Genomic DNA, 26239 nt, shown 5'->3' on the forward strand with positions numbered 1-26239 from the left:
CATATAAATGATACAGAGGCTGTCCAACCATCAGCAAGGAGTCTTTCTCAAAATGGTCCTGCCAGGTGTCCGAACTTCAAATACTCTTCTTTGGTATTGAGAAACCATCCTATTTGTAAACCCACTAGTACATTTATACAGTCTTATACAAATGCTTCATGAAGCTCCCCCATTACTATTCTGCATGCATTGTCAACCATACTAAGTAGACATTAAAAGGACTGAGCATGCTCATTCACTCGCTGTACGCTCATTCAAACAGGATCACTGCTGGATAACCATTTCACAAACATGAAGGAAATAAATACCTTCCTTTTAATTAAATCCTACAAATAAAGGAATCAGTCTAGTATCATTCCCAGTCACCGTACCTCTCATCTCCATCTCCTTACAATCTCATGCTTAATATCGAGATTTATGGTATCTTGTCTTTTCATCTTTCCTGACCCAATAGCATATATCACTGACACTCCAGAAGCAGAATGCCACCGTCCGTTTTCTTTTCTTATATTACTCTTATTAAAAATATCTCAACAATTTAAGAGAGGTTAGGCAACATTCAAATAATGACATTAAACTTTAACAATATAAACAGATGAAGTAATACAAATGTTACATTAATAGTTTAACATTATGCACAGTCTTCCTCAATTTCTGTCAAACTTTGGAATCATTTTCCTATGTCTCAACTCATTAACTTTCAATTAAAACACACAAACACATTTATATACATAGTTAGTGAGCAGGTTCAGTTGACTTTGCCAGGGACATCGAAAGAATCTCTGCCAGATAGAGATGACAACAATTTGCGACCAGCAGAGTCCATTACCAACTCGGCCTCCATTACTCATTCCACGGAAGTATCAACAGTAACCTGCGCTACAGCAGCTACGCCGATGGATGATTTACTATCAGGAGAAAGTAATATGGGGGCACGACCGAAAACACAACGGGGGAAACAGCATTTTTTGGAGATGCTGCCAGCACCTATGAAGAAAAAAGGTGCATGGAAAAGGTCGTTAAGCGAGGACCGAAGCGTGGACAAAAGGAGGAAAATGTTGGACTGACTAATAATGTGGACTTTGGTATTGTTTTTAATTTATCTACATATGTTTTAAATAATGACGAGTTAGCAGTACTTAACAAAGGACTTACCTTTGTGCCCAGCAATAGCAGTGTATATAATGAAATAATAATGGATATCATGCTTTTCTGTTGCAATGTAGCTCTGAAAATGATGTATGGAGATAATGAGAGAGGTAATTTGACCTTAAAGAAACCGAGTAGTTTTGTACCACCACTTACACCCACCCTGAATTTGTTCATTAGGGGATGTGAGCAAGATTTGGTAAGATACTTTATTGAAGGAGATACCAGCAGATTTTACAATCTTACTCAAGCACAGAGGACAGCATTGCAGAGTTTATGTAATAATACAGATTTAACAATAAAACCGGAGGATAAGGGTGGGGCGGTTGTTGTGCTAGATACAACCTGGTATAATAGTAGATTGAGAGAACTACTCCAAGACGAAAGCACATATACCCAGATTAATCCATTGGGTGTGAGACAAGCCATAGATAGGGTACATCATGCCCTGCAAAGGCTGAAGTTTGAGATGAGAATTACTGATGATACTTTTGACTTTCTTTGGTTAGAAAAAGCAGTCACGCCTGTCTTCAAGGCACTCCCGAAGATTCATAAGTCCCTGGTTAACCCACCCCTGAGACCCATAGTTTCAGGGAGGGGGTGGGTGACTGAGAATATCTCTATATGGTTGGAGCATCAATTAAAACCCTATGTTGAAGGGATTGAGAATATTTTGTTGGACACAGGTGACTTCTTGATGAAGTTGGGTAGGGTAGATTATATGGATAAGAAGGATAAGTTATTGATGGCCACCCTAGATATAAACAACTTATTCACAGTCATCAACAATGAATATGGAGTGGATATGTTAAGTACCCTTTTGAACGACCTAGGAGTTACTGAGGTCAAGATTAGCCTAATAAAGGAACTTCTGCTATTGGTATTGGAGAACAATATATTCATAGGAGCAGAGTCTATATATAGACAGGCACAGGGGGTAGCCATGGGCACCCCTTGTGCCAACACTTATGCTAATCTAGTCCTTGCCCAATGGGAGAAAACCCACATATTGAGTAATGATGCATGGAAGGGATATATAAAGATGTATGTGCATTTTGTGGACGACATCTTTATATTATGGAATGGAAATCTGAACATGTTACAGAAATTTGTGTTTTTTTACACTCGACCACAACATTCTTTAGGTTCACTTTAAAAGCCTCCTTTGATTCTATAGATTTTTTGGATGTAAACTTAGCACAGAGTGTTGATGGTTTCACATCAAAGCTATACAAGAAAGAATGTTGGAAGAACATGATACTGTCACATGATAGCATGCATCCACGTTATACATATTCGAACATTGTACAGGGGCAGGCGAGTAGGATCTTCAGGATATGTTTGGATAATGGTGATTATGATAAAGAACTAGCTACACTTAAGGGCTGTTTACAACAGAGGGGTTATCGGGAAGATAAAGTGGATAAGCTGATAAACACCAGCAAAGGCTTTAGGGAAAGCAAATATAAACCTTGGCTTAGACGCACTCCAGCCCAGATAGACAAAAATAAAAGACCCATAGTTGTAAGGAGTCCCCAGTTAATGTTTACCTACAGTAGGAACATAGGTGATATCTGTAATGTTGTACAGAATAACTGGAACATTCTGACTAGTGATGAAGGGCTGAGTGATATAGTAGGTTGTAGACCTAACTTCAGATATAGAAGAAACAAGAATCTGAAGGATTTATTATGCAAAGAAAGGCTAAGTAGTCAAAATACAGTGGCAACAATAACGACGGGCACATTCCCGTGTGGGAGGTGCAAAGCTTGTGGCCACATTAATAAGAAGACTAACTTTGAGCATCCTGTCACACATAGGCAATTTGTGTTAAAAGGGAGGGCTATCTGTCGAACGACGGATATAGTATATTTAGCTGAGTGTAGCCATTGCCCTAGTTTTTATGTAGGGAAAACTAACCAGATGTTAAAGACAAGGATATTACAGCACCTATCTAGCATTAGGAATGGGGATGTGCATAATGCTTTGAGCAGACATGTGATGGATAATGCCACACACAAATTCACTTTCAGGGCTATAGTAAACATAAGGCTTACCACTAGAGGGGGTGATGTGAAGCATTTGAAAGAATTAGCAGAATCCAGATGGATCATTGAGCTAATGGCCAATCGTACACCAGGTTTAAATAATGTGATACCTGTTAAGTCCACCCTTCAAAATAGGCGGGTTTTTTACTGAATCCTATTGGATATGCACTAGTTTAAAAGAAGGGGTTATTTTATTGTAATTTTATCTGATGAAGGGAGAAGTCCCGAAAGCGCTCATCTTGGGTTTATGTGCAATAAAGATTTTAAGGAATAGCAGTGTCCTTGCCGTGTTTTTTGGTGCACATTTATATACATATAACAGTCTTCTTTGACCTTTCCAGTCTGCCTTTGCAATTTGTACATTTTTATACTGCATTCCAAAAGTGTTCAAGAGTTAATGATCGTAGATCTTAGAGTGGATCCCTAAGACAAGTACTCTGAAATGTTAATACCCAACTGCTGCCAGATGCCATCTTATTTCATTTGGCATGCTTTTCAAAAGTATCCTTTTTAAATGTTGGCCTGGGATTCCATGTATAATCATGCTAATGATCTCAACAGCTTTAATGCTCCTGATGCAAGCAAAAATTATTCTATTCAACTCTCCAGAAAACCGCATGGCAACTGTAAAATCGTTTTTCGGGAACAGTGTAAATAGAATGGGTTGTCGGAGGGTGGGAGCTTAAGACACTTCAAAAAGTAATTAGAGCTTCAATGAAGTGTTAAACCTATAAACCTGCTGTATTTTGTATAGGGTATGACATTTTTAGCAATTTTCAACACGTTCAGCTGCTACCTAAAGTGTTTATAAGCTCCAAGAAAAAAATATTTTATTAGAGCACACTTTCACGACAAAGACTATCCTAAAAATTTCTTGACATACTCCTAAGAAATCAGCTAGATGAACAAGCATTCACAATAATTAGTCTATCCCCAGTTTTCAGTACTTTGTTCATGCATTTATAATGCTATTATATAATTATATTAATATATAATATTATAGAATAAATATAATTCACACAACTTAAAGTGGAGCCTTGTGACTGATACTAATAAAGGATCATTTCAGATGTGATCACTTTTGCATTCATATGCAGTAAGTACAACACTTGTTAGTGGGGTATGGCCTAAAGGAAAGCATGAATGGGCACATGACTCGGTGGATTTGGAATAACTACAGATCTATTTGCTCATATTTCTGACAAACCATACATATACTAAAATGTAATCACAATAAGGTTCTACATGATCCTTCAGTATCACAGATTTTTTATTTTTATTTATACTTTATTGACAAGGTTAGTCCCATTAGGTCAATGACCTCTTTTCAGGAGAGTCCCAAGGTGGTATTCATACTGCCAAGGAGAAATTTGGCCAGGGCATCAGGGAACTTCCCCTACTCTTTTCAATGTGTGTGACGGAATTGTTTATAGCCACTTGAGTCATCACCAATTCAGGCAAATGGGAGCTTGGTTTAATGTTTCATCTGAAGGAGAGCCACAGCATCCCCCCTCTTATGATGCACTGCTGTCTCAGTATTGAAAAAAGTAATCCAACTATCTGGAGTGGGAATAGAACCCACAGCCTTGATTAAATTTACATTCAGAAGCAAGGACACAATGAACTCCTTAGACAATTAGCAGCAGCACAATAAGAAAATGGGTATATAGTTAATTAAATACTCATGCAGATTAGCCCCTTTGAATTAAAGGTACAATTTAAACTGAAATAATCTTCATTAACTTTCGACTGGTCAGTCCCTTGACAAAAGTTAAATACAGCTCTCAAACAGCCCAGAATGGATTGGAGTGTGACAACCAAGCCTTGAAAGGGCTGCACCAGTTACTTCTGCTGGAGTGAATCTTGACTCTCATGTACTTTTATTAATCGTGCCACACATTAATATGCAAAGTTTGACAAATCTATCCTTTTAGGGGCTCTTTAATTAAGCAACGTAAACCACTAACCTCCAGATAACTCGCTGAGGTAACCTGCTAAATGCTGCTGCCATTTTCTCAGCCAGATCTTCTGGCAAATGTCGAATGCCAATTCCAAAGGAGACGACCACTAATCCAGCCTTCCCGCCTTCCACCCAAGACAGCAAGTCCTGCAGATGAAAGAAAAAGCAGTATTAAGAATTTGTTTACTTCAGTGGCAGGACTGTTCAACTGAAGAGAGTCAATATTCAGTGGATGCATGTGGGGTACAGCTTCAGGCTTATAAAAAAATACCTCTATACCTATAAATGTATGCATACCAGAGAGAGAGTGTGGGGGTAAATATATACAGATGCACACACACATAGATGTATATACATATATCCCAAAAATAAAGGAATCAGCCTAGTATCATTCCCAGTCACCATAGTTCTCATCTCTATCTCCTTACGATCTCATGCTTAATATCTAAATTTACAGTATCTTGCTTTTCACCTTTCCTTATATTTAGGAGCTGCAAATGCACATATTCAATTTAATAAAGCAGTGTTTTAAGTTGCCAGAGGCAGAAATACTTGTTCCCTGTTGGCAACTGGCAAGCTTCTTTGGCCATTATTGATTAGTGCTATTCTGTATTACTTTAATACTATGGTTCTGCTTAAGTATGTGTTCTGTGTTATCTTCAAATGTGTTTTAACCAATTATTGCCTAAAGCACTGTTATTTTGAGAAATGTTGACTGCATAAGTGTATACTTTACTGTTACTATTATATGATTTCTGCCTGATATCTAATCCACTACAAGCCCTGAGGTCAGCTGTCCATACATTAGGGTCTATTGAACTTCTGTCTCACTCAGTCATTGCACACTCATTCCACAGACACCACAGAGCCCCTTACAGCCTCTCTAGGTTCTTTTATACACCTCCTACTACACATCTGCAGCCAGTCAGCTCACCCTCACAATAACCAGCCATATTCCTAAAATCACTTTCCTCTTTTTTTACAACACACTACATCTGCCTTTATCATTGCAGCTCAGATCCCCCCATTAACTGCAACATTGCCAAATAAAACCATTGCCAGGGTCTGGTTTCTCTCTACAATTATTTCAAGCAAAGAACAACACTTTTTAATAAGGATACCCACCAGAAAAGTCTGCATAGGTGACTGGATGTTTACAATTCTTATTATCAAATTTGGTCCTTTAATAGTTATTTTTTAAACATTGTGACTGGATGTTTACAATTCTTTTTATAGCAAATTTGGTACTTTTACTAGTTATTTTTTAAACACTGTTTCAACCGGCGTGCACACCTGCAAGGGCTACCCCTCATCCCAGGAAACTATAGCTTTGTCTCTTGCCACCTACAGGTGGCGGAACTAATACACTTCCTGTATCTTGTCCCAAATAAATCTGCCTCCCCACTAGAATTCCTGTAAAGTAAGGCTAGTACCATTTACCTTGTGTATTTTGTCCTCATATAGATTTGCCTTCCTTTGTTGATTTACTTACACACCAAGGCCATAAAAGTAGTGTTTCTGCAACTATCTGTTTACACTCCTATCTTTCTGCCTCTACCTCTTCCTTTCTTTCACTTACCTTACAGCTCCAAGGTTTCCACTTCTCATACTGATCATTCTTCTTTGCACTCTTTTCTGAGGGGGGGCAGCCCACTACTTTCAGGCTTACTCCGCTCCCCTATCCTACCCACATTCCCATACACCTCTCAAATCACCTAGACTTATACAAACACTAACTACTCCCCCTAACTTCCCTCAATCAGCAATCACCCTCCATGCGCCAGTCACACCTCAATAAACCAATACACTATTTGCAACACTCCTCCCTCCCCTCACACAACTTAATTGCATCTGTCCTTAATCACTCTAGTCCCACCACATTACACCAACACCCCTCTTGTCCCTACATCTTCATCACACCATCCAGCTAACCTAACATTCCAAAACAAAGAATACACACCATGTGCTTTCTCTTGACCACACTCTATACCTTACTGTTATCTGCATACTATCTAACACCCTACACTCACCTAAAGATACATGTCCATAGCCCAACACTATATTACACTAACACCATGCACTCCTCAATCTCCTACCTTACTATCTCCTCCCAACTCTACAATCACATACCTATTGTATACTTCCACTTCAAACATGTAGTTGTCAGCAATACCACTAACCACTTCAGCAAACACCTTCACATACTCTCCAAACTGGCACACACACATGCATGTATATTATCACAGATTTTCTGGAGTGGTGATGTACACCCCAATCCCGGGCCACATACTGCACAACACACCGTCATGCCTAACATTCCACCCCTTCCTCACATTAAAACTTCAGACCTTCTCATTCTTAACATGAACCTTAGAAGCCTAGTTAACAAAATCACAGACTTTCATTCAGTCATTGCACAGTACTCACCAGACATTCTTATAGCAACAGAAACCTGGCAGCTAAAACCCCATATAAGAGACCTAGACATACTCCCACAAGGTTATTGTGTACACAGGTTAGACAGGATCAGGAAGAAGGGAGGTGAGGCTGCAATCTTCTACAAAGATAACCTAAGCATAAACTACCTTACCATCAAATACCATTATGATAACAACTTTGAAGTCCTAGTAACACGGCTTAGAATCAACACAAAGAAAAATATTATCATAATAGCCACTTGCATACCTCCCAACAATACTCCCACTGCCATTGAGGAACTCATAGCCTGGACAGCCTCAACTTACACCCACAAAACCATTATCACAGGCGACTTCAACTGGAACATTTGCACTGGTGATAACCCCTCCACCTTCTTAAACCTACATAGTTTCTCCCAAACTATCCAGTTTACCACTCGAATAAATAAACATAGCAAAAGGGAATATGCCTTAAACTGGTCACTTATTAACAGTACCACCCACAACTCTCTCTCCGGATGTCTTCTAAATAATTTAAGTGACCAGAGACCTACCTACTTAGTCAGTCATCAGCTCAACCCACCCAGAAGCATAGTTTACAGACTTGTATGAAATACCAAAAGCTTCTCCAGCGAAGCATTCTTAGACGTGCTCAATAAATGTACCTTAACACCACTCTATCACCTCCAACTCTACCAGGCTGTACCACACTTCAATTTTACATTTCTAGCTGCTATTCTAAATAGCTTAGCACCAATTTGTATATGCCGTGGTAAAAATAAGAGATTGCCCTAAATATCAAAAGAAATTATTAAACTTCAAAAACTAAGGGACAAATCCTGGTTTCAATACCAGAAAACAAACAACAATAAAACTTTGTTACCATACAAACAGTTCTGCAATCAAACAAAAAACAACTCAAACAAGGTAAAAAAAAAAAAAAAAAAAAACAATTCCACCCCACCATCTCTTCCACCGAATGTGGAAACTAAACCCGCCTCTTTTGACCTCAAACCTGTCCCAACTAACACCATAAGAAAGATGATGAAAAAACTGAAACCTTCTTCCTCAGCAACTCACCAACTCCTCAATGAGTACCTCAAACTTCCAGCTGATGTCATAGCTCTGCCCATCTCCATTCTGGTAAATAGGTCCATAGCAGAACAGTATGTCCCAAAATTATCAAAAATTTCCCATATCACCTCTCTACACAAAGGAGGATCATCAACAGAATTAAACAATTACAGACCCATAGCCATCCTTTCCCCGTGTCAAAATTCTGGAAAAATGTCTACACGCTCAACTACTATAATACCTGCTATCTCACAATCTTATCTCTCCCTCCCAACATGGTTTCAGACCAAAACACAGCACCATCACAGCCCTAATTAATTTCTCTAACACCATCAACCAACTCAGAAATTCAAACCAGCAAGTAGCATCAATCTTTCTAGAATGTCAAAAATGTTCAACACCATCTCTCATCAGAAACTACTTAAAACTCTTGCCTCACTAAACCTATCAAAGACTTCTCTCTTCTGTTCCTAAGCTATTTTTCTGACAAACAAGCAGTATGATGGAAATCTGAACTCTCACCAATTCTGCCTGCCTCAGTCAGAGTCCCCCAAGGATCCATACTAGGGCCCCTTCTTTTCACCATCTTCTCTAATGATCTAGTCTCATCCACAACACACACTAAAGTAGTTCAGTATGTGGACGATTCAACTTCAATCTGCTCAGCAGACACCATACCAGACCTCCAAATAGTAGACCAACAAGCTTTTAATGATATTGAAACATATCTAAGTAAATCACAACTAATACTCAAACCCCAAAGTGACACAGTTAATGCTATTTACTAGTAGCAAACAATCTACCACCCCTGCTTTTACCATTCTCTCAGCAAACACAGTCATCCAACCAGGTAAGCATACAAAAAAAACTCCTCAGCATGACTATCGACAACAAACTCAGATTTAACCAACACAAAGCCATCACAATTAAAAAAGTTCACATCAAACCTGGCTCACTGTACAAAGGCAAGCCATTCCTCCCTGACAATACCAGACTAGCCATACCCAGAACCTTCCTACTCTCTACGATCCTTTATGCTCTCCCCCTCTTTAACAACATAAAAAATCAGACTTAACCAAATTGGAAACTTGCTACAACAAAATAACTCGCTTCGCAGCCAACCTTCCCCACCAAATCCACCAGTGTATTGCTATACATAAATTAAATTGGCTCGAGCTACCTAACCTTCTCCATCTGTACCAACTTAAATTCACACACACTATCATCTTCCATCCTGACAGTTGGTCATCCCTCAAGGAACTTATTGTTCCCTACTCATGACCACGAAGTCTTAGATCTGCAGACAGAAACTTTCTCACAGTGAACAAAGCTAACAACACTCATGGTGAAGCCCTACTCCCAAATCAAATAGCCAAATTATGGAACTCTCTACCCCAGACCCTTAAAAACGCACCTGAATCTACCAATTTCAAACTATTACTATTTGAACATCTATCCAAAACCTGGCATTGCTCCTGCTCCAAACCTGACAAGATATTTGTAACTCTCTCATCACACTGTCCATTCCTTACCTCATTTTCTCTCTCTCTCCTTAATGTTACTACTACTAAAAACAAAAAAAAAAAATATATATATATATATATATATATATATACACTGTGTGTGTGTGTGTATATACACACACATGTATATATATATATATATATATATATATATATATATATACATATTTATGGGTTCACTACTAAATATCAAAATTCCACAATCCCGAGACTCTGAATACAGTCACCCAGAATCTCGAGATTGCAGAATCTCAAAATAAAAAAATAAAAAAACTACAACACAAAACCAACAGTAATAATGTTTATGTGGGGGGGGGGGGGAGCCTCCCTGTACCTTAAATATACTATCTCCAAGATCGCACTACAGTGGAGAGAATGGCAAAGTTCCCATTCCGCACTGTACGGCAATCTCCATTCACTGCTTTCGAGATTACACAATCTCGAGATTCTGGGTGTCGGTATTCAGAGTCTCAGGATTGTGGAATTTTGCTATTTAGTAGTGAAATATATATATATATATATATATATATATATATATATATATATACATACACACACACACACATACACACACACACACATATATATATATATATATATATATATATATATATGTATATATGGGTCTACTTCTATTCGCTGACAGCCCATTTCACTGAAACCCATTTCGTTGACAGCTCATTTCATTGACAAACATTCTAGGTGGGGGGCTGCGCCCCCCACACCCCCAATGTGGGGGCTGTGCCCCCACACACCCCAACTATATATAACAACTCCACAGTCGCACAACAGTGGGGAGGGGGGCAAAACCCAGGTTTTTGCCTTGAATACTTTTGTCAATGAAATGAGCTGTCAACAAAATGGGTTTCAGTGAAATGGGCTGTCAGCGAATAGAAGTAGACCCGTATATATATATATATATATATATATATATATATATGTTGTTGTATCTTTTGGCTTTTCCCGGTTAGGGGTCGCCACAGCGGAACTTCTGTCCGCTAATGATTGGCAGTTGATTTTTACGTGCTCAGTTGCCGGCCCTAACGCACAACCTTCAACGAAGGCAAGCCCATTCACGCATGTCTCTAGACGCTCTAGGTGAGAATCGAATGGGACAACGTCTTGCTGTGAGGTGACAAGACTACTGCAGCACCACTACCGTGGATTTTATATATATATATATATATATATATATATATATATATATATATATATTATATATATAAAGGAAATCTCATTTGTTCATAACTATTACTAATTAGTAGCAGTACTAATTTTATTTTTCTCGCAGTGATCTTTACTGAAATGCTTGTGTGTTTTCTTTTTGAACCTTTATCTACTAGAAAACTGTACTGAATACTACTTTGTATAGACTAACTAGATGATGTGTATTCTGCATCTTACTATATGTGTACTATTGTAATATCTACTTATTGTATTTTGCTTATATTTCTGTGGAGCGTTTCTCCCCGGGCCTCCACTGGAAATGGGTTCTGACCCAGTCAGACTTTCCTGGTAAATAAATAAAATAAATAAAATATACACACGTGTATACACATATATACACATATCTTACACACACACACACACACACACACACACACACAAAACCAGACAGTTGCTGTAGAAAGTAAAGAGGGAAGCAATAAAGGATTCAGTAGTGGTCGCTGGTTCATAACAGATAAAGGATTCAGTAGTGGTCGCTGGTTCATAACAGATAAAGGATTCAGTAGTGGTCGCTGGTTCATAACAGATAAAGGATTCAGTAGTGGTCGCTGGTTCATAACAGATAAAGGATTCAGTAGTGGTCGCTGGTTCATAACAGATAAAGGATTCAGTAGTGGTCGCTGGTTCATAACAGATAAAGGATTCAGTAGTGGTCGCTGGTTCATAACAGATAAAGGATTCAGTAGTGGTCGCTGGTTCATAACAGAGGATTATGATTGGTCTCTACAGTCAAAACCAGTTTATTCTGTATTCAAGGCATGGATGCCAACAAATCACCTTGAGAGAGGAATAAATCTGAAGAGATGAATTATGATATCCAGGTCAGTAGCACATAAGTAGTTATGATTGGACAGACCTGATCATAATGTTTTATAGTGTATGGAGCTTTACCTGCTTATGCACTAGAAGGTACATAACACCTGAATCTGCCAATTTCAAACTACTACTGTTTGAACATCTATCCAAAAACTGGCATTGCTCCTGCACCAAACCTGACTGACAAGGAGTAATGCGGTTTATAGTTTTGAAAGTGATAAAACACTTAAAACCACACAGCAGGCAGAAGCAGTGTCCATCTAACAAATGAACTATAAAAGCTGTTAGACACTTCACTCTGCCACATCATTTTTGTGTGTGTGTGTGTGTGTGTGTGTGTGTGTGTGTGTGTGTGTGTGTGTGTGTGTGTGTGTGTGTGTGTGTACGCATTAAGACACTGTTCTCTGGGGGCTGCTGTTATTTTTGTATGTGAAACTAGAGCTCATCAGTGCTGAAAAGGTGCTTACTTCACAGCACAATAAGAAAACAGGTACACATTTTTATATTCTCATGCAGATTAGCCCCTTTAAATTAAAGGTACAATTTAAATTGCCTTTTTCCTCTAAAACTGGAGTGTAATCATTGTATTCCATGTACTATAAACAGGTTCAATACACAATATTTTCTACCCAGTGCATGCTGTTCAAATTTAAGCAAATAAGTTGTGCAATTACAAATGACAAACACATTGTTTGTGCCCATGAATGGCATCAATCTGACAAGCAAAACTGCATTTGTGACAGCTTGAGTTATAGTATTTTATCTTTTAAAACAGCAGACTAAAATCCCTAACCGATAAAACAAACAGAACATTAGAATATCACAAACAAATCTACAAAAGGTTTTACATACTAGAGATGGATCTGTTCTGAACACTGCTACCAAACAGAAATTCAGAAGAATTGAGTATAAGGGGAACCGCTACAGTGATCTACTTATTATATATCCAAACAGTGATAATTCCTGTTTAGTGTCTGCCTCATTACAGTTTACACTCTGCCTAGGACATAAATCTAGTCAACTGAGATATTTGTCAACAAAGTGATCTTCATTTTACATGATGTGTTATCGTTTGGCTCACTCTTTTCTAAAAGATCCTCAGGGAAGTGGAAGCAACCAATCAAATAATCCATCTTACTTTGCGCTTAAGAAATGCAGTTAAGTGGGAGGTTGATGCTGTCTTGGTCTTGCCTGATGACAGTTTGTTCCAAGTTACTTAAAATTAAGACCCACATAATTGCAAAAATCACATTACAACTCCCTGAATAAAGTGCCTACAGATAAACGTCTCATCTCCACATGCAATAGGAAAATAGCATTACAACTCTCTGAAAAAAAGTGCCTGCTGATAAACTCCTCATCTCCATATGTAGTGGAAAAACGGAGGACATAATACTCACTCAAAGAAGGCAAGCAGATCAAGGAATGCTAAATCCGCTCATATTCCTTGTTCGTTTTTGATCCAACTCAGTTTCCAAACACAAACTTCTATACAAAAGAGAACTTATCAAATTAGTAAACAATCATCTGGTATAAACTACATCCCACTTATGGGACAAGATACTCATGGAATCAAGGAAAACATCTCTTACATTCATAAGCAATTTCAGCTAATTTTTTTTTTCCTCTGGGATAAGATACTATAGATCAATGGAAGAAGACATAAGAGAGAAAAGTAAGGGGTTCCTGATATGTGACTTAGCCAAAAGGGACTGGGACTCCATCCTCAGGATTCTTGAAACATTTCCGTAAGGCAAGAATCAAAATATCTTATTTTAAAAGAAAAAAGTAAATACAACGTTTCTTTTTATACGTCTTTGTCCTCTTTTGTCTCTGGCCCATTTTCAGGAAGAACAGTGGTGACATTTATAAACAGGGAAATGTAGACAGAATGCTAGGGGAATTTCCCCTACTCTTGTCGTGGGAGTGTTTTTTCCACAAGTCTTTCAAATGGTGAATTGAAAACCATGATAGTCAAATATCTAAAGACAGAACAAAAAGGTGATTTGGATGCAGTAGCTGATAGCATAAGCACTTCTGACGGTTTACTAGATAATATGTTGAGGAAATGGAGATAAAAAAACTGCTGTTAAATATACATTCACCATACTTCATAATTTAAGGAAGCAGGAAGTGTTTCAAGTGCAGGGTGCAAGGAAGCAACATTCCAACAGTTTCTGGCAGAGAAACTAGCTACATTCATATTCAGCATGTGTCATTTTAAAAAAGCAACAAGAATTTCAACTGCATTGTACAAAAGACACAACTCCCTATTGTTTCTGGTGCAGAAAGGAAACAAGTAGAAGTGTTAGGGAATGTTCCGAGACAGACTGATCAACAGTTCATTTGAAAATGCTTGAATGCCAGAAATGTCTGAGGTGAGGATATTATCAATGTTTTACACTAAGAGGCTGCAATGTCAGCAGAGAAAATTATTTAGGAAAAAGGACTTGCAAAAGGGAGACTAAAGTTCAATGTTGGAAGAAGCATAAAAGCCAGCAGCAGTTCTGGCAATAACAAAACAAGACGAGCAAGAAGCCCTTGAAGGGGCATCTGTTTTGCTGCAGCAATCAGACTATAAACATCTACAACCATTATTATTACTTACAACACAATACTGCAAATTGTAGAGACTCAAAACACGTTCTAAACAATTTTAAAAGTAAATGCACTTTAAAAGCTTTCATGAGATTTATGCCATTTGATGAACTAAAACTCTGTGCTTAACATAATGGTAGATCTGAATTGGCAGGTCCACCATCTTCACCATTAGAATTAAGATCAGATGACATGGTCAGCCAAGCTGATGAAACTTTCATAGGCAAGCATCACACCCCCTCCCTCTGTACTGCAAAGCACCCTTCTCCAAATCTCTGAAGGCTGTACAAGGCAGAGCCTAAACACAGTTATACACAATAACATACCGATTATTAATGTGTTTTATGCAGATTTTTCTGTAGAATCAAATTGAATGCTATAATCAAAACAAGCTAATATACTTCTAAAATGCAATTGTAATTTTTTTTTTAATTTTGATACAATAAGTTTTATTTGTTAACTTCCCGTCATATTAGTTTTATGTCTTTGCATTGCTGCATTAAATGTCTCTCTCTCCTTTCTTAAATGTGGAACTGTTCTTATTGGGCAATAGCAGAAAAGGTTTCTTTCAATACATGCAGCTAACTATCCTGCTCAACAAAGGAAAGAAAATACATACATGCATACAGAACTACTGGTAGGATCAGATGGGTCGAAGGCTGGGTGAAGGGGAGTGGCTTTAGGTAAGAGGATGTAACTGCCAAACTGATGCTGTCATTATGCACATACGTAGCTTTTGAATCTGAAACTCATGTTCCATCCCCTTTACCAAATCCCAAGCTAAACCTCAAGTGGGTCCACTTGAAGGAATACCCAGAATAATGGCAATGCTGAATAAAGGCCTGGATTTAGAAATCACATCCAGCTAATAGTGCCTTGCAAATGTCCACATAACCACTATACAAATATCCAAGGATGCATTTTTAAAGAACACTTGCAAAGAAACGGTGACACTGACTGAATTGGCTTTAAGTTCTACAGATATGTTTTTGTTGCATTTTCATAGCAAAACATGACAGAAAAAGTAAAATTTGGCACTTTCCACCAATACGTTTTTGAACACAGAAAAAGAAAACAAATAACCTTTTCAAATTGTCTTTGTTCTGTGAAGATAAAATCTGAGTTGCCTGTGAACATCCATACAGCAACACACACATTCCCTTTGTTGCAATAGTTTGGGAAGAATACTGACAGATGAACGATTTGATTCAAGTTTGTCTGAGTTGCAATGTTTACATAAAATAATTTGCTTTCATGGACACTGTCTTTGTGGAACAATAGGCAAGGAGAATGTACAGGCAAACAGTAATCCAAAAAAACGAATAAAACCACAAGCAGGAAGAAAGAGTCACAAACCACAGGATGCAGGCAATAACAGCCAAGGAATCCACACCAAAAGAGGATTTCCAGCCAAAAAATGAAGTATCAAGTATGCCAGGAACTCAACGATCACTTCTAGTTTACTGCAACACAAACAAGTGTGGATAATAAGCGCTTTCGCCCCAAATAACAACAGGAACTTCATCAGATAACCAAATACTACGCCCCCCCAGACACACCCCTAACTATATATACTAACTCCAGGATCACACTACAGTGGGGAAAATGGCATATACCTTTTACTTGCCTTACAGTACTCTACATAGTGCCATATATACTAACTGCAGTTCAGTGAAATGAGTTTTCAGTAATTTGAGTTTTTCAGCAAGTGGTCGGGGTGAAATGAGATTCAACAAAACAAAGTAAACCCATATACACACACATATATATATATACATATATATATATATATATACACACACATATATTTATATATGTGTACATACGTACATATATTTATATAAACGAACTTTCAAAAGGGAAAAAATATACAAGAAACATTTACTCCTCCCTTCTTCCATTTTCCAAAATAATATTCTTTTCTCAGAATTTCAGCAAATAATCAGTTTTTTAAACTTTCAGTTCTTGCTTATCAAATTTCCCACACAACATAATACTACTTTTTTTCTACAATTTCTACAGAAAAAGGCAGCATGTTTCCAAAGAGAAGACAGAAAAAAAGAAGCAAAGGGTAGGTGAAAAGGAACAGTCACACTGTTGGGAAAAGACTTCACAGTCATTGTTTTATGAGTTTAAGTAATACATTTATGTTTTAAGCAGCACTCGACTGAAGTCTTTTCCCACCAGTGTGACTGTTGATGGTGTCGATTTGTCAAGATCAGGAAGAGAATTTCTGCAGTAGATATTTTGCAATACTTGACAAACACAAAGCAGGATTTTTGCCAGGACGAAAATTCAACAATTCAAAGATACCAACATTCGATGCATCTGATGGTTAATGCTAAGAGCATAGATAATCAAGTTTTTATTATTGGAAAATTTGCTACATTCCCACAAGACCGATGTTGTTACTGCTGGTGAAACGTGGTTAAAGAACAATGACTGAAAAACAGTTCTGTCAGGGTATTTTTTTTTTTCTGTTAAAGACATTCTAACAAAAGTTTGGGTAGAGGTGTTATGATAGGGATTAAAGATAGTTATGAGACCTGTTATTATTACATGTTCAATGATAACACCAATACTACAGATTGTGTAACTATAACTCTGGAACATAAAACAATTGTTGGAGTCTATAGACCACCAAATTCAAGCACTGATGACCTAGAGGAATTCATACATTTCTAGCATGAAACACACGAGAGAAGAAGAATGATGGCTGGGGATTTAAATTTACCAAAAACAGACTGGAATAATATTGATTCAGCATCCTCAGTAAGGAAATTATTCACAACATATGTTCATAAAAAGCAATTGCTTCAGATTGTACAAAAAACTACCAGGGAAAGCAACATACTAGACATTGTGCTCCTAAAGAAATTACTGTTACTTCATCTCACCACCACTGAAGCACAGTGATCATAGGGTTATAAAGGTTTATTTGCTGCTAGATAATTCTGCTAAACTGAAATCTAAAGCAATGCACAGAAAGTTAATTACAGATTATATGGAAGGAAAAAAGCCAGTATGTAAAACTAATTGCAGTGATGCATTCAGGGGAAAAATTGCAGAAGGAATGTGGAAAGTTTTGCAGGAAGAATTGCTCAAGTGCAAAAAAAAAAAAAAAAAACTAACATCAGGATATAGGCATACAACGTCAGAGGAGTATAGTGTCATAAGAACAAGATACCTGCTTAAGATGAGAGACAAAAAATATAAGAAAAGGAAAAAGGGTTAAAACTACAACTTTGAAAACTGAAATCAACAAGCTGGACAAACAAATTAATCAGTGTGAGAAGACCAAGAACATTTTGAAGAAAATTTACATAAAGGTAATTGAGCATAATAGGAAACCATTTTAAAGATGCATAAGATGTGGAAGGAGTAAAGGCAAATTGATAAACAGTGTGGATTCTAAAATTTATTCTCAAACACAATAGACTATAGATATATTTACAAAATCTTATACAAAATAGTTTTGCTGCACAAAGGGGGTGATAAGTTGTTCTTCTAGTGATATCCAGCTAACCTCAGATACTGGAATCAAAACGGATTATGTTGAAAAAGAACTATGCAAATTGGATCCAAACAAATCACTGGAAGGAGAAGGAATAAGTAATAATGAACGGAGAACATTTCACCAAGAACTTATAGTACCATTATATCTATTATTTAAAAGGTGATATAAAAACTGTGGTGGTGGTGCTGCAGTAGCGTTGTCGCCTCTCAGTAAGACGTTGTCCTGTTCGATTCTCAGCTAGAGTGTCTTCTGTGTGGAGACATGCGTGAATGGGCGTGCCTTCATTGAAGGTTGTGTGTCAGAGCTGGCAAATCAGCACACAACAATCTACTACCAATCATTAGCAGACCGGAGTTCCGCTGTGGCGACCCCTAACCGGGAAAAGCCGAAAGACACAACAACATTTACTAGGTGATATACATATGGGGAGATTCCTTAAGATTGGAGACATGTGCTTATTAAACCTGTCTTTTTAAGGGAAAGGGGAGTGGGACAAACCGAGAGTCATACAGACCCGTAAGTCAACTTTATGCTGTGGAAAAATAATGGAGAAGGTAATATTGGATAAGTTATTGTCAGAATTACTAAGGTTGGGACTTGGAACCATATATCACAGTATGCATACGTTGAAAATAGATCTATTACCACTTGTAATATGATGATCAAACAGTTATGAATGAAAAATGTGCTGTGATGTAATTTATATAGATTTAACTTCAGCGTTTGAAAGGGTAATACACAAAACACTGATCAATAAATTAGGACAACTAGGTATTTATTTACTCTTGATAAGATGGATAGCTGCATTGCTTACAAATAGGACATGACAAGTATTATACAGCAACTGGACAGGTGAAATTCTTGGTTACAGTCAGGATGTTCCACAGTGCTCTGTCCTAGGCCCTAACTTGTTTAGATTTTATCTTTCAGCCCTATCTTTTTCATCTGAGGTGTTCTGTAGTCTGTATGCAGATGACCTGAAATTGGGTAAACTGATTGCATGTGTTACAGACAGGGCATGTATTCAAAAGAACTTGACTAAACTGACCACAAGAGAAATAATATGCTGATAAATACATCAAAAACTAAGCATATGAGATTTGGGAGACATAAATTGAAAGATGAATATTTAATACAGAACACAGTGATTGAAAATGTAGATTCATTTAAGGACCTGGGTATATGGGTAGATCCAGCTTTGAGTTTTTCTAATTATATCAACCAATTGGTAAATATTTAAAGAACTATAGATTGTGTAAAAAGATGTATAAAGTCTACGAAATCAGAAATTATAAAAGTTTGTTAATTACATTAGACCCAAACTTGAGTATGGAATAACAATATGGAAATCTTATAAGAAAACAAACATGAGTAAACTGGAAGGATTACAGTGGAAGAGCATCCATGGATGCAAACATCACTTATAGATATTTAAGAGATCTTATTTAGGTATATAGGGCATTTAGAGACAACTATCTCTGGGAATGTTTGGGGCTATCAAAACGTAGTAGAGAATCATCAGACAACCTATGTAGAAGATTTCACAGGAATGAGAGGAATACAAATGTGTTCTGAGACAGTAGCTAATGCATGGAACAGACTACCAAACTACACTAAAGCAAGTACTAGTTTAGATATTTTTAACAACAGCCTGGACACTTATTATTGAGCTGTTTTGTTCTACTGGCAGGCTAGAAGGGCATTAATGCCCATGCTTGAAATATTTGTATGCATGTATTTATGTATAAATTCATAGAACTAAAACATCTTTAAGAACCTTTTCAAATCTTATCAACAATATTTTAATAAAAATCACCCCATCCGCCTCAGGCTTTGGACTGTTGGAATATTGGAAACAAAGCATTTTGACTCCATTTTGCATCCAGATAAATAAACAAACTACTGCACTTATCTTATAGTTTAGGTTCATAGTAATATAATTGGCTAACAACCAGCAGGGCTTTTATAAGCCTAGCCATGCAATCCAACCAAATTGTGTCCCTATGCATGATGGGAAATTATTAGGATGAGTATGTAAGTTAGGAAGTTTCTAAAAGTTATGTGGGGGAGGGTACATTAGTTTGAGCAATATTGTCTGTCTCCGTCAAAGAATTGTGGGCCAGAACTGGGGTGAATTTTCACTTTCCCATCCACTGATCAAGGTTATGCTCAAAAAGACTTAAGGATGGACTCTGCATCATATGAATGGGGAAGCCTGTTCCACTGCATTGGGATATTCTGAGACACATCTGTCTTGCCAGTATGTCTTATTTAAGTCACAAGTAAAATTTAAATCCTTGAATATAGGTTCTGATGTGGTTAGTTTTGCAGATGTGCAAAACGTCCATCAGAGATGGATCCAAGGATGGCTTGTATATCAGGCACAGATCGTCTCTCAGTAACCTGTAGGAGAAAGATTATAGAGATAGGCCTTTAAGGTGATCTGTACAGGACAGTGTGTTTATAACTGTGGACTTGAAAACTTAAAGAAATGAAAAGACAACTTTGGCTAGCTGTGCAAGTTGTAACTAGAGGTTGTGGTAATCAAACCTAGTGGGAGTGGGAAATTTCTGCAATATTTGAGAGAACAACAGTACTGGCTAGAGCCTTAAACTAATTCCAGTCTCCTTATATTTACATTTCACAAGCAGTTATCCATCTTAGTCTTTGGACTTTTAGAAGCTTGGAAATTGACCATTTGTACTCAATTTTGCATCCTAGTAAGTACATTTAAACTACTATACTTACCTTAGCATTTTAAGCAGCCAACCCTTTTTGATCAACTGGTTTTGGAAGTTCAAGCCAGTCTCATCTACTGTATACCTCACAGTGGAAGCTCCTCCTGGTCTTATTACCTCTGCTCATCTTACTGGCCACTGACAGATGAAGCTGGGAAGGTCCGCCTCTTAGACTGTTATTGTGCTTTGAAAATGCCTTAAAGCATGTGTTCCTTGCTACTGGATGTTTGCTTTTAAATCACCTTTAGCATGTAGTTTGATTTGTTTCTGGTATCTTTTCACTTTTGGGTAACTAATGTGCTTTTTTTCCATTAAGAAGACTGGGACTGCAATTCTAGTAGCAACAAAAGGGTAACCTGGTCTGTCCAAGATGGGAAATACACAGGGAGGCTTAAAGAATGAATTATCTATTATTTGGCACCTTTTCAAATTTGGCTAACTAAAGTGAATTTTTTACATTAAGAAGCTTGGGACTACAATTCTAGTGACATCAGAAAGGTAGCCTGGTCTGTCCAAGTTAGGCAGCACATGAGGGGGGGGGGGGCTTAAAGCAAGATTGTTTCATTGGCCAGATGGCTTTTTAGTTGGTTTAGTCACCTGTCTGTAAATCTGATGTATTTGCTCAGGTCTATAGAGCTCAAATGCTTGGCATCTTTGCCTGTGTTCTCCGAGTGTTTGACTTACATCTGGTAATATCCAGACTACGATAAGTATTTTACACTGAAACACTGCACTTTCATAAGATATTTAGGAAGACTGCTGCTGTATTTTCAAATTATTTTATCAGGGTTTTCTGCATTTCATCACTGTAAAGTACATTTGCTTTTCCTTTTTTTGGCTGCTACTAGTATGCTTTGAAATCGCCTTAAAGTGTGTGTTTATCACTGCTGGCTTGTCTGCCTTAGAATCACATTGTAATTATTTATTGTAGCTAGTTTGATTTGTTTCTGGTACCTTTTCACTTTTGGCTAAGGGTTTTTGTACACAAAGAAGACAGACTATAATTCTAGTGGCAACAGAAAGGTAGCCTGCTCTGTCGGAGTTGGAAAACACACAGGGAGGCTTAAGGTGAGAATTTCATTGGCCAGAAGGATTTTTACTTTACTTTGCGTCTATAATTTCCACTAATCATCATGCAGTGGCATTTAGCATTATCTTGTATAGATGTAGGCGTGTAGAAATCAATTTGCCCTATAACACTTCCTGTGTAAGTTTATCCAATACTTAGTTGCACAAAGAGCAACTTGTTTGTACACTGCAGAGCACTGTCACATGAATTCAGTCATGCATAGCGTAGCTGTAGTTTCTACCCTCCCAGTGCTCAAGTTAGCTTACTCTGTCACCCCTTTTTAGTTCACCTGAAAAAACTGACACCATGGATGAGGACTTTCCCAATTTCTCTACCTCCAGCTTAGTAGATATGGGCATTCAGAGACAATGCAGGAATTGTCGCATGTTCACTGACAACCAACTAATCCTTAGAGAAATGGATACAGTATGTGAGAGATTAATTACACAATGTCACTGCAGACAAGACCCTTACACAAAAGCACTCAAAATAATCAGTTTGTCATTAATGTAAGTATTACACCCATCATACAGTATACTGACCAAACACATAAACCAACATATGCTGAGGCACTTAGAAGCAACCCTCCTAAACCCCAAATACCTCAGACTTTCATGCTACAAAAAATATTCAACCTCAAATGCACTCCACCAAAACAACACACACACAGCCACACCCTTTTGAGCCTCAGCTGCAAAGTCCATAAGGCAAGCCAACAACACACTACCTGATATTTTAATCATGGGAGATTCCATTGTGAGGCATACAGATATCATGCTCACCAGTCTGAATATGGAGGAAGTCATGATCAGTTGTCTATCATGTCTATCAAAGGCTAAGATCTGCAAAGTCACCCACACACTCAAGTCATTGCACCTGTATGAGTGTAAATAACCAGAGATGCACCTCCCTGGACTCCATGGAGAGAGACAGTATGGAGCTCTTGGACTGGATCCTAGGTTTGCATGCATAACATTGAGCAGCATTCTAGCATCACCAAAGATGATGCCACAATATAAACAAAAGATTAACCAATGATTGACTTAATTTCTAGTGCTGTTCCAAGGGGTACAGTATTTGTCAGCATGGCTGCATATGGACAACAGACCGCATTGTTTTGCCAAGGGCGACCTACACCTATCCCCTCTAGGATTTTAAATATTGGCTAAAACATTCCCCGTCCCCCCAGAGCCTTTTTAGGTAATGCCAAGCTGACAAACCTTCAGACATAGCAAAACCAACCAAAGGGAATCCCAAAGGTGTTGCTGCTCAATGCCAGGAGCCTAAGCAGAAGGCTCCACTTACTCGAGGCTCTCCTCACCATGGAGAATTTGGACATCTAAGCAGTTACAGAGACATGGCTTAAAGCCATGGACAGAACCTCAGTTGGGAAGGGATACAATGCCTTCCACACATTTGGGCCAGCTACTGCACAGATTGTGACACTTCCACCTACGCCTCCCTATCTATTACAACAAACAACTCACCCCAGGAGTGGTCAAATAGGATGACTCACTTGAGCATCTCCATGTCCAGATTTCCATAGACAAAGTCCCACATCATAACCTTGCAAATTATGGGTCATATTCTATGTCCAAGAAACCCACATCTCACACTTGGACTTACTGAAAGCCCTCACCATTCAACCTAATACCATATTCATTGGTGACTTCAACTACCCCACTGCAAACCGTGATATTTACATGGCCCCAAACTTACATGCCCAGAGATTAGTGGACTTTGTGTATGCAAATACCTTGGACCAGATAGTCCATACATCCACTAGAGGTGCAAACATACTTGATCAGGCACTCAGACATGGAAGAATGCTGTACTCCCCTATTATACTGCCCTTTCTGGAAAGGTCTGACTACAAAGCTGTCTCCTTCATAATAAAAATCAGTTTTATGACCCCGGCTAACCCCATACCATTAAGGAACTACTCTACAAAAAGCTTCACACTTCTAAGTGATAAGCTATCAAAATTAAGTCCCCCCACCAAGTCCCAGAAACACAGCTGCTTATACAGAATTGTTCACAAAAACCTTGTACAACTGTCAATAAATGTATGGCAACAGCTGTGCATACTAGAAATAAGCCAAGAAGTAACAAAAAACAAACCACCCTGGTAGAATACAAACAGGTTGCACAACAAAAGAAAAGTCATAGCCAAGATAAGGAAGTGTAATACCCAGCATGAATAAAACACTCATCAAACAACTAAGAGAACAAATTAAATCTATTAAAGCCAAATTTAAGGTAAAGCTAGCCTCACAAGCAAAGGACAACCACAAGGCGTTCTTTATCTACGTCTGAAACCACAAAGACAGCACACACAAGCAGAGTGCAGAACTGAATGAAAATGGAGCCACCTACATGAAACCAGCTCCCAGGAAATGCCAGCCAAACAAACTCCTCCCCATATTATCACTAGGGAACAGATCTTAGATGCACTCTCTAAGGCCAAAAATATATCCTAGGAAGCCTCCTGAATATTCTGAAACATAACATATCAGGAGTACTGGGTCATTGTTTAACCATAGCCTCCAGACAGGTTTTGTGCCATACGAATGGAAAACTGCAATGGTCATCCCTCTGCACAAGTGTGAGTAACCAACAAACCCAGAGAACTACAGACTCAAGTCTGACTAGTCTTCTAAAAAGCCATGGGAAGAATCATCATGGAAATTAAGGACACAGAAAAATGTCAATACTGGATTCAACCCAGTTTAGTTTTGCCTACTCAGTGCAGTGTACTTATCTGTCACCAAGGCAATGGATGAGGGCAAATATGATGCATACTGTCTACCTTTAACTGGCTAAGTTACCTGATACAATACCCCAACTCAGGCATTGTAAAACTCATGTATATAGGCATTAACCCCTATATTACACACTGGATAGCCAACTAGCTCTCAGACAGTACTCAGGAAGTTAGGATAGGACAGACCACCTCCACAGACAGGCTGGTCAGTAAGGGAGTCCCTCAAGACTCTGTGCTAGTTTGCTACTTTGTGGCTTAGCTCTTGGAAGTAAAGGGCCTCTGGCTGACCAAGTTTGCAAATGTTTGCAAATTAGGAGTAGTCACAGAATCCCCACAAGACATTAGACAGGAAGGACTAAAACAGACAAGTGACTGGTGCCAAAGCCCCAGTTAAAAACTTGGTGCCAAGAAATGCATAATAGTACCCTTTGAAAGTCAGCCACCCTAGGAAATTAGCTCATCAGTAGCACACAGTTATGTGTAGAACCAGTAATCAGAAATTTGGGTACTATATAGATGGCAACCTGGCTTTCAAACAGTGTCTAAGTTAGTAAGAAAACCATTCTATGTTGCTCAACTTATAAGCAAGAACATGGCATCTAGGTCCAGAGAAGTCACTGTTCCATTTGACCATCATCAAGCTAGTTGAGTACAACACACCCTTCAGTATGTACCTGACCAGGCAAATGCAACTGGAATGTCCAGAGGTTCCTCACAAAAAGAACACAGGGAAAAAAACAGCATGACCTATGCAGATCTTAAAGCTCCATCTTTATACTTTGCTTCCCACAGACTGCTGAGAGGTGATCTATGCCTGACATACAAGGCATCCTTGGATACCACTCTGACGGACCTTTTGCACATCTTCAAAACAAATACCATACAATTTACACAATCTAGGGATTTAAACTTTGCTCACAACATAAATAGGATACATTGGAGGGACAGGTAGGTGTTTCAGAATTCCTCTTCTCTGGAACAGCCTTCCCATCTGTGTGAAGCAGAGCTCTTCCCCAATCCTACTCAAAAGAAACCTGGATCAGTGGACCTTGTACTTATGGCTCTAAGGGACAGAGGCAGCCTGCAAGTCTTACCCTACCTAACATATACCCTTTAAAATAACCTCTAATGCACATGCATTTGCAAGATACAGTTAGGACACCTGGCTAGACTTATAAAGGCCTCAGTGGCTGTTACCCTGGCACAGACCTATGAAACTACTTTACGATCAGAATTATTCAAAGTGGGGGGGGGTCTCCAATTGTGATGACTATACCAATCCCCCTTCTTCAGTATAAACACTATCACTCCTTCACATAAATTGTATTCTTATAACATT

At 38.3% G+C, this 26239-nt stretch overlaps 1 protein-coding gene across 3 annotated transcripts in view; it reads right to left on the bottom strand.

The window, feature by feature from the left end:
• Positions 1 to 26239, bottom strand: part of LOC122789293 (2-hydroxyacylsphingosine 1-beta-galactosyltransferase-like) — a 381755-nt gene that overhangs the window by 184322 nt on the left and 171194 nt on the right. For all 3 annotated transcript variants that reach the window (XM_044056606.1, XM_044056608.1, XM_044056607.1), the window contains one exon: positions 5165 to 5304. In XM_044056606.1, coding sequence (XP_043912541.1) covers positions 5165 to 5304 — 140 coding nt within the window. The remainder of the gene's footprint in view (positions 1 to 5164; positions 5305 to 26239) is intronic.

The sequence above is a fragment of the Protopterus annectens genome, chromosome 14.part0 (genome assembly GCF_019279795.1).
Source record: "Protopterus annectens isolate FY-2018-M chromosome 14.part0, PAN1.0, whole genome shotgun sequence".
Lineage (NCBI taxonomy): Eukaryota > Metazoa > Chordata > Ceratodontiformes > Protopteridae > Protopterus > Protopterus annectens.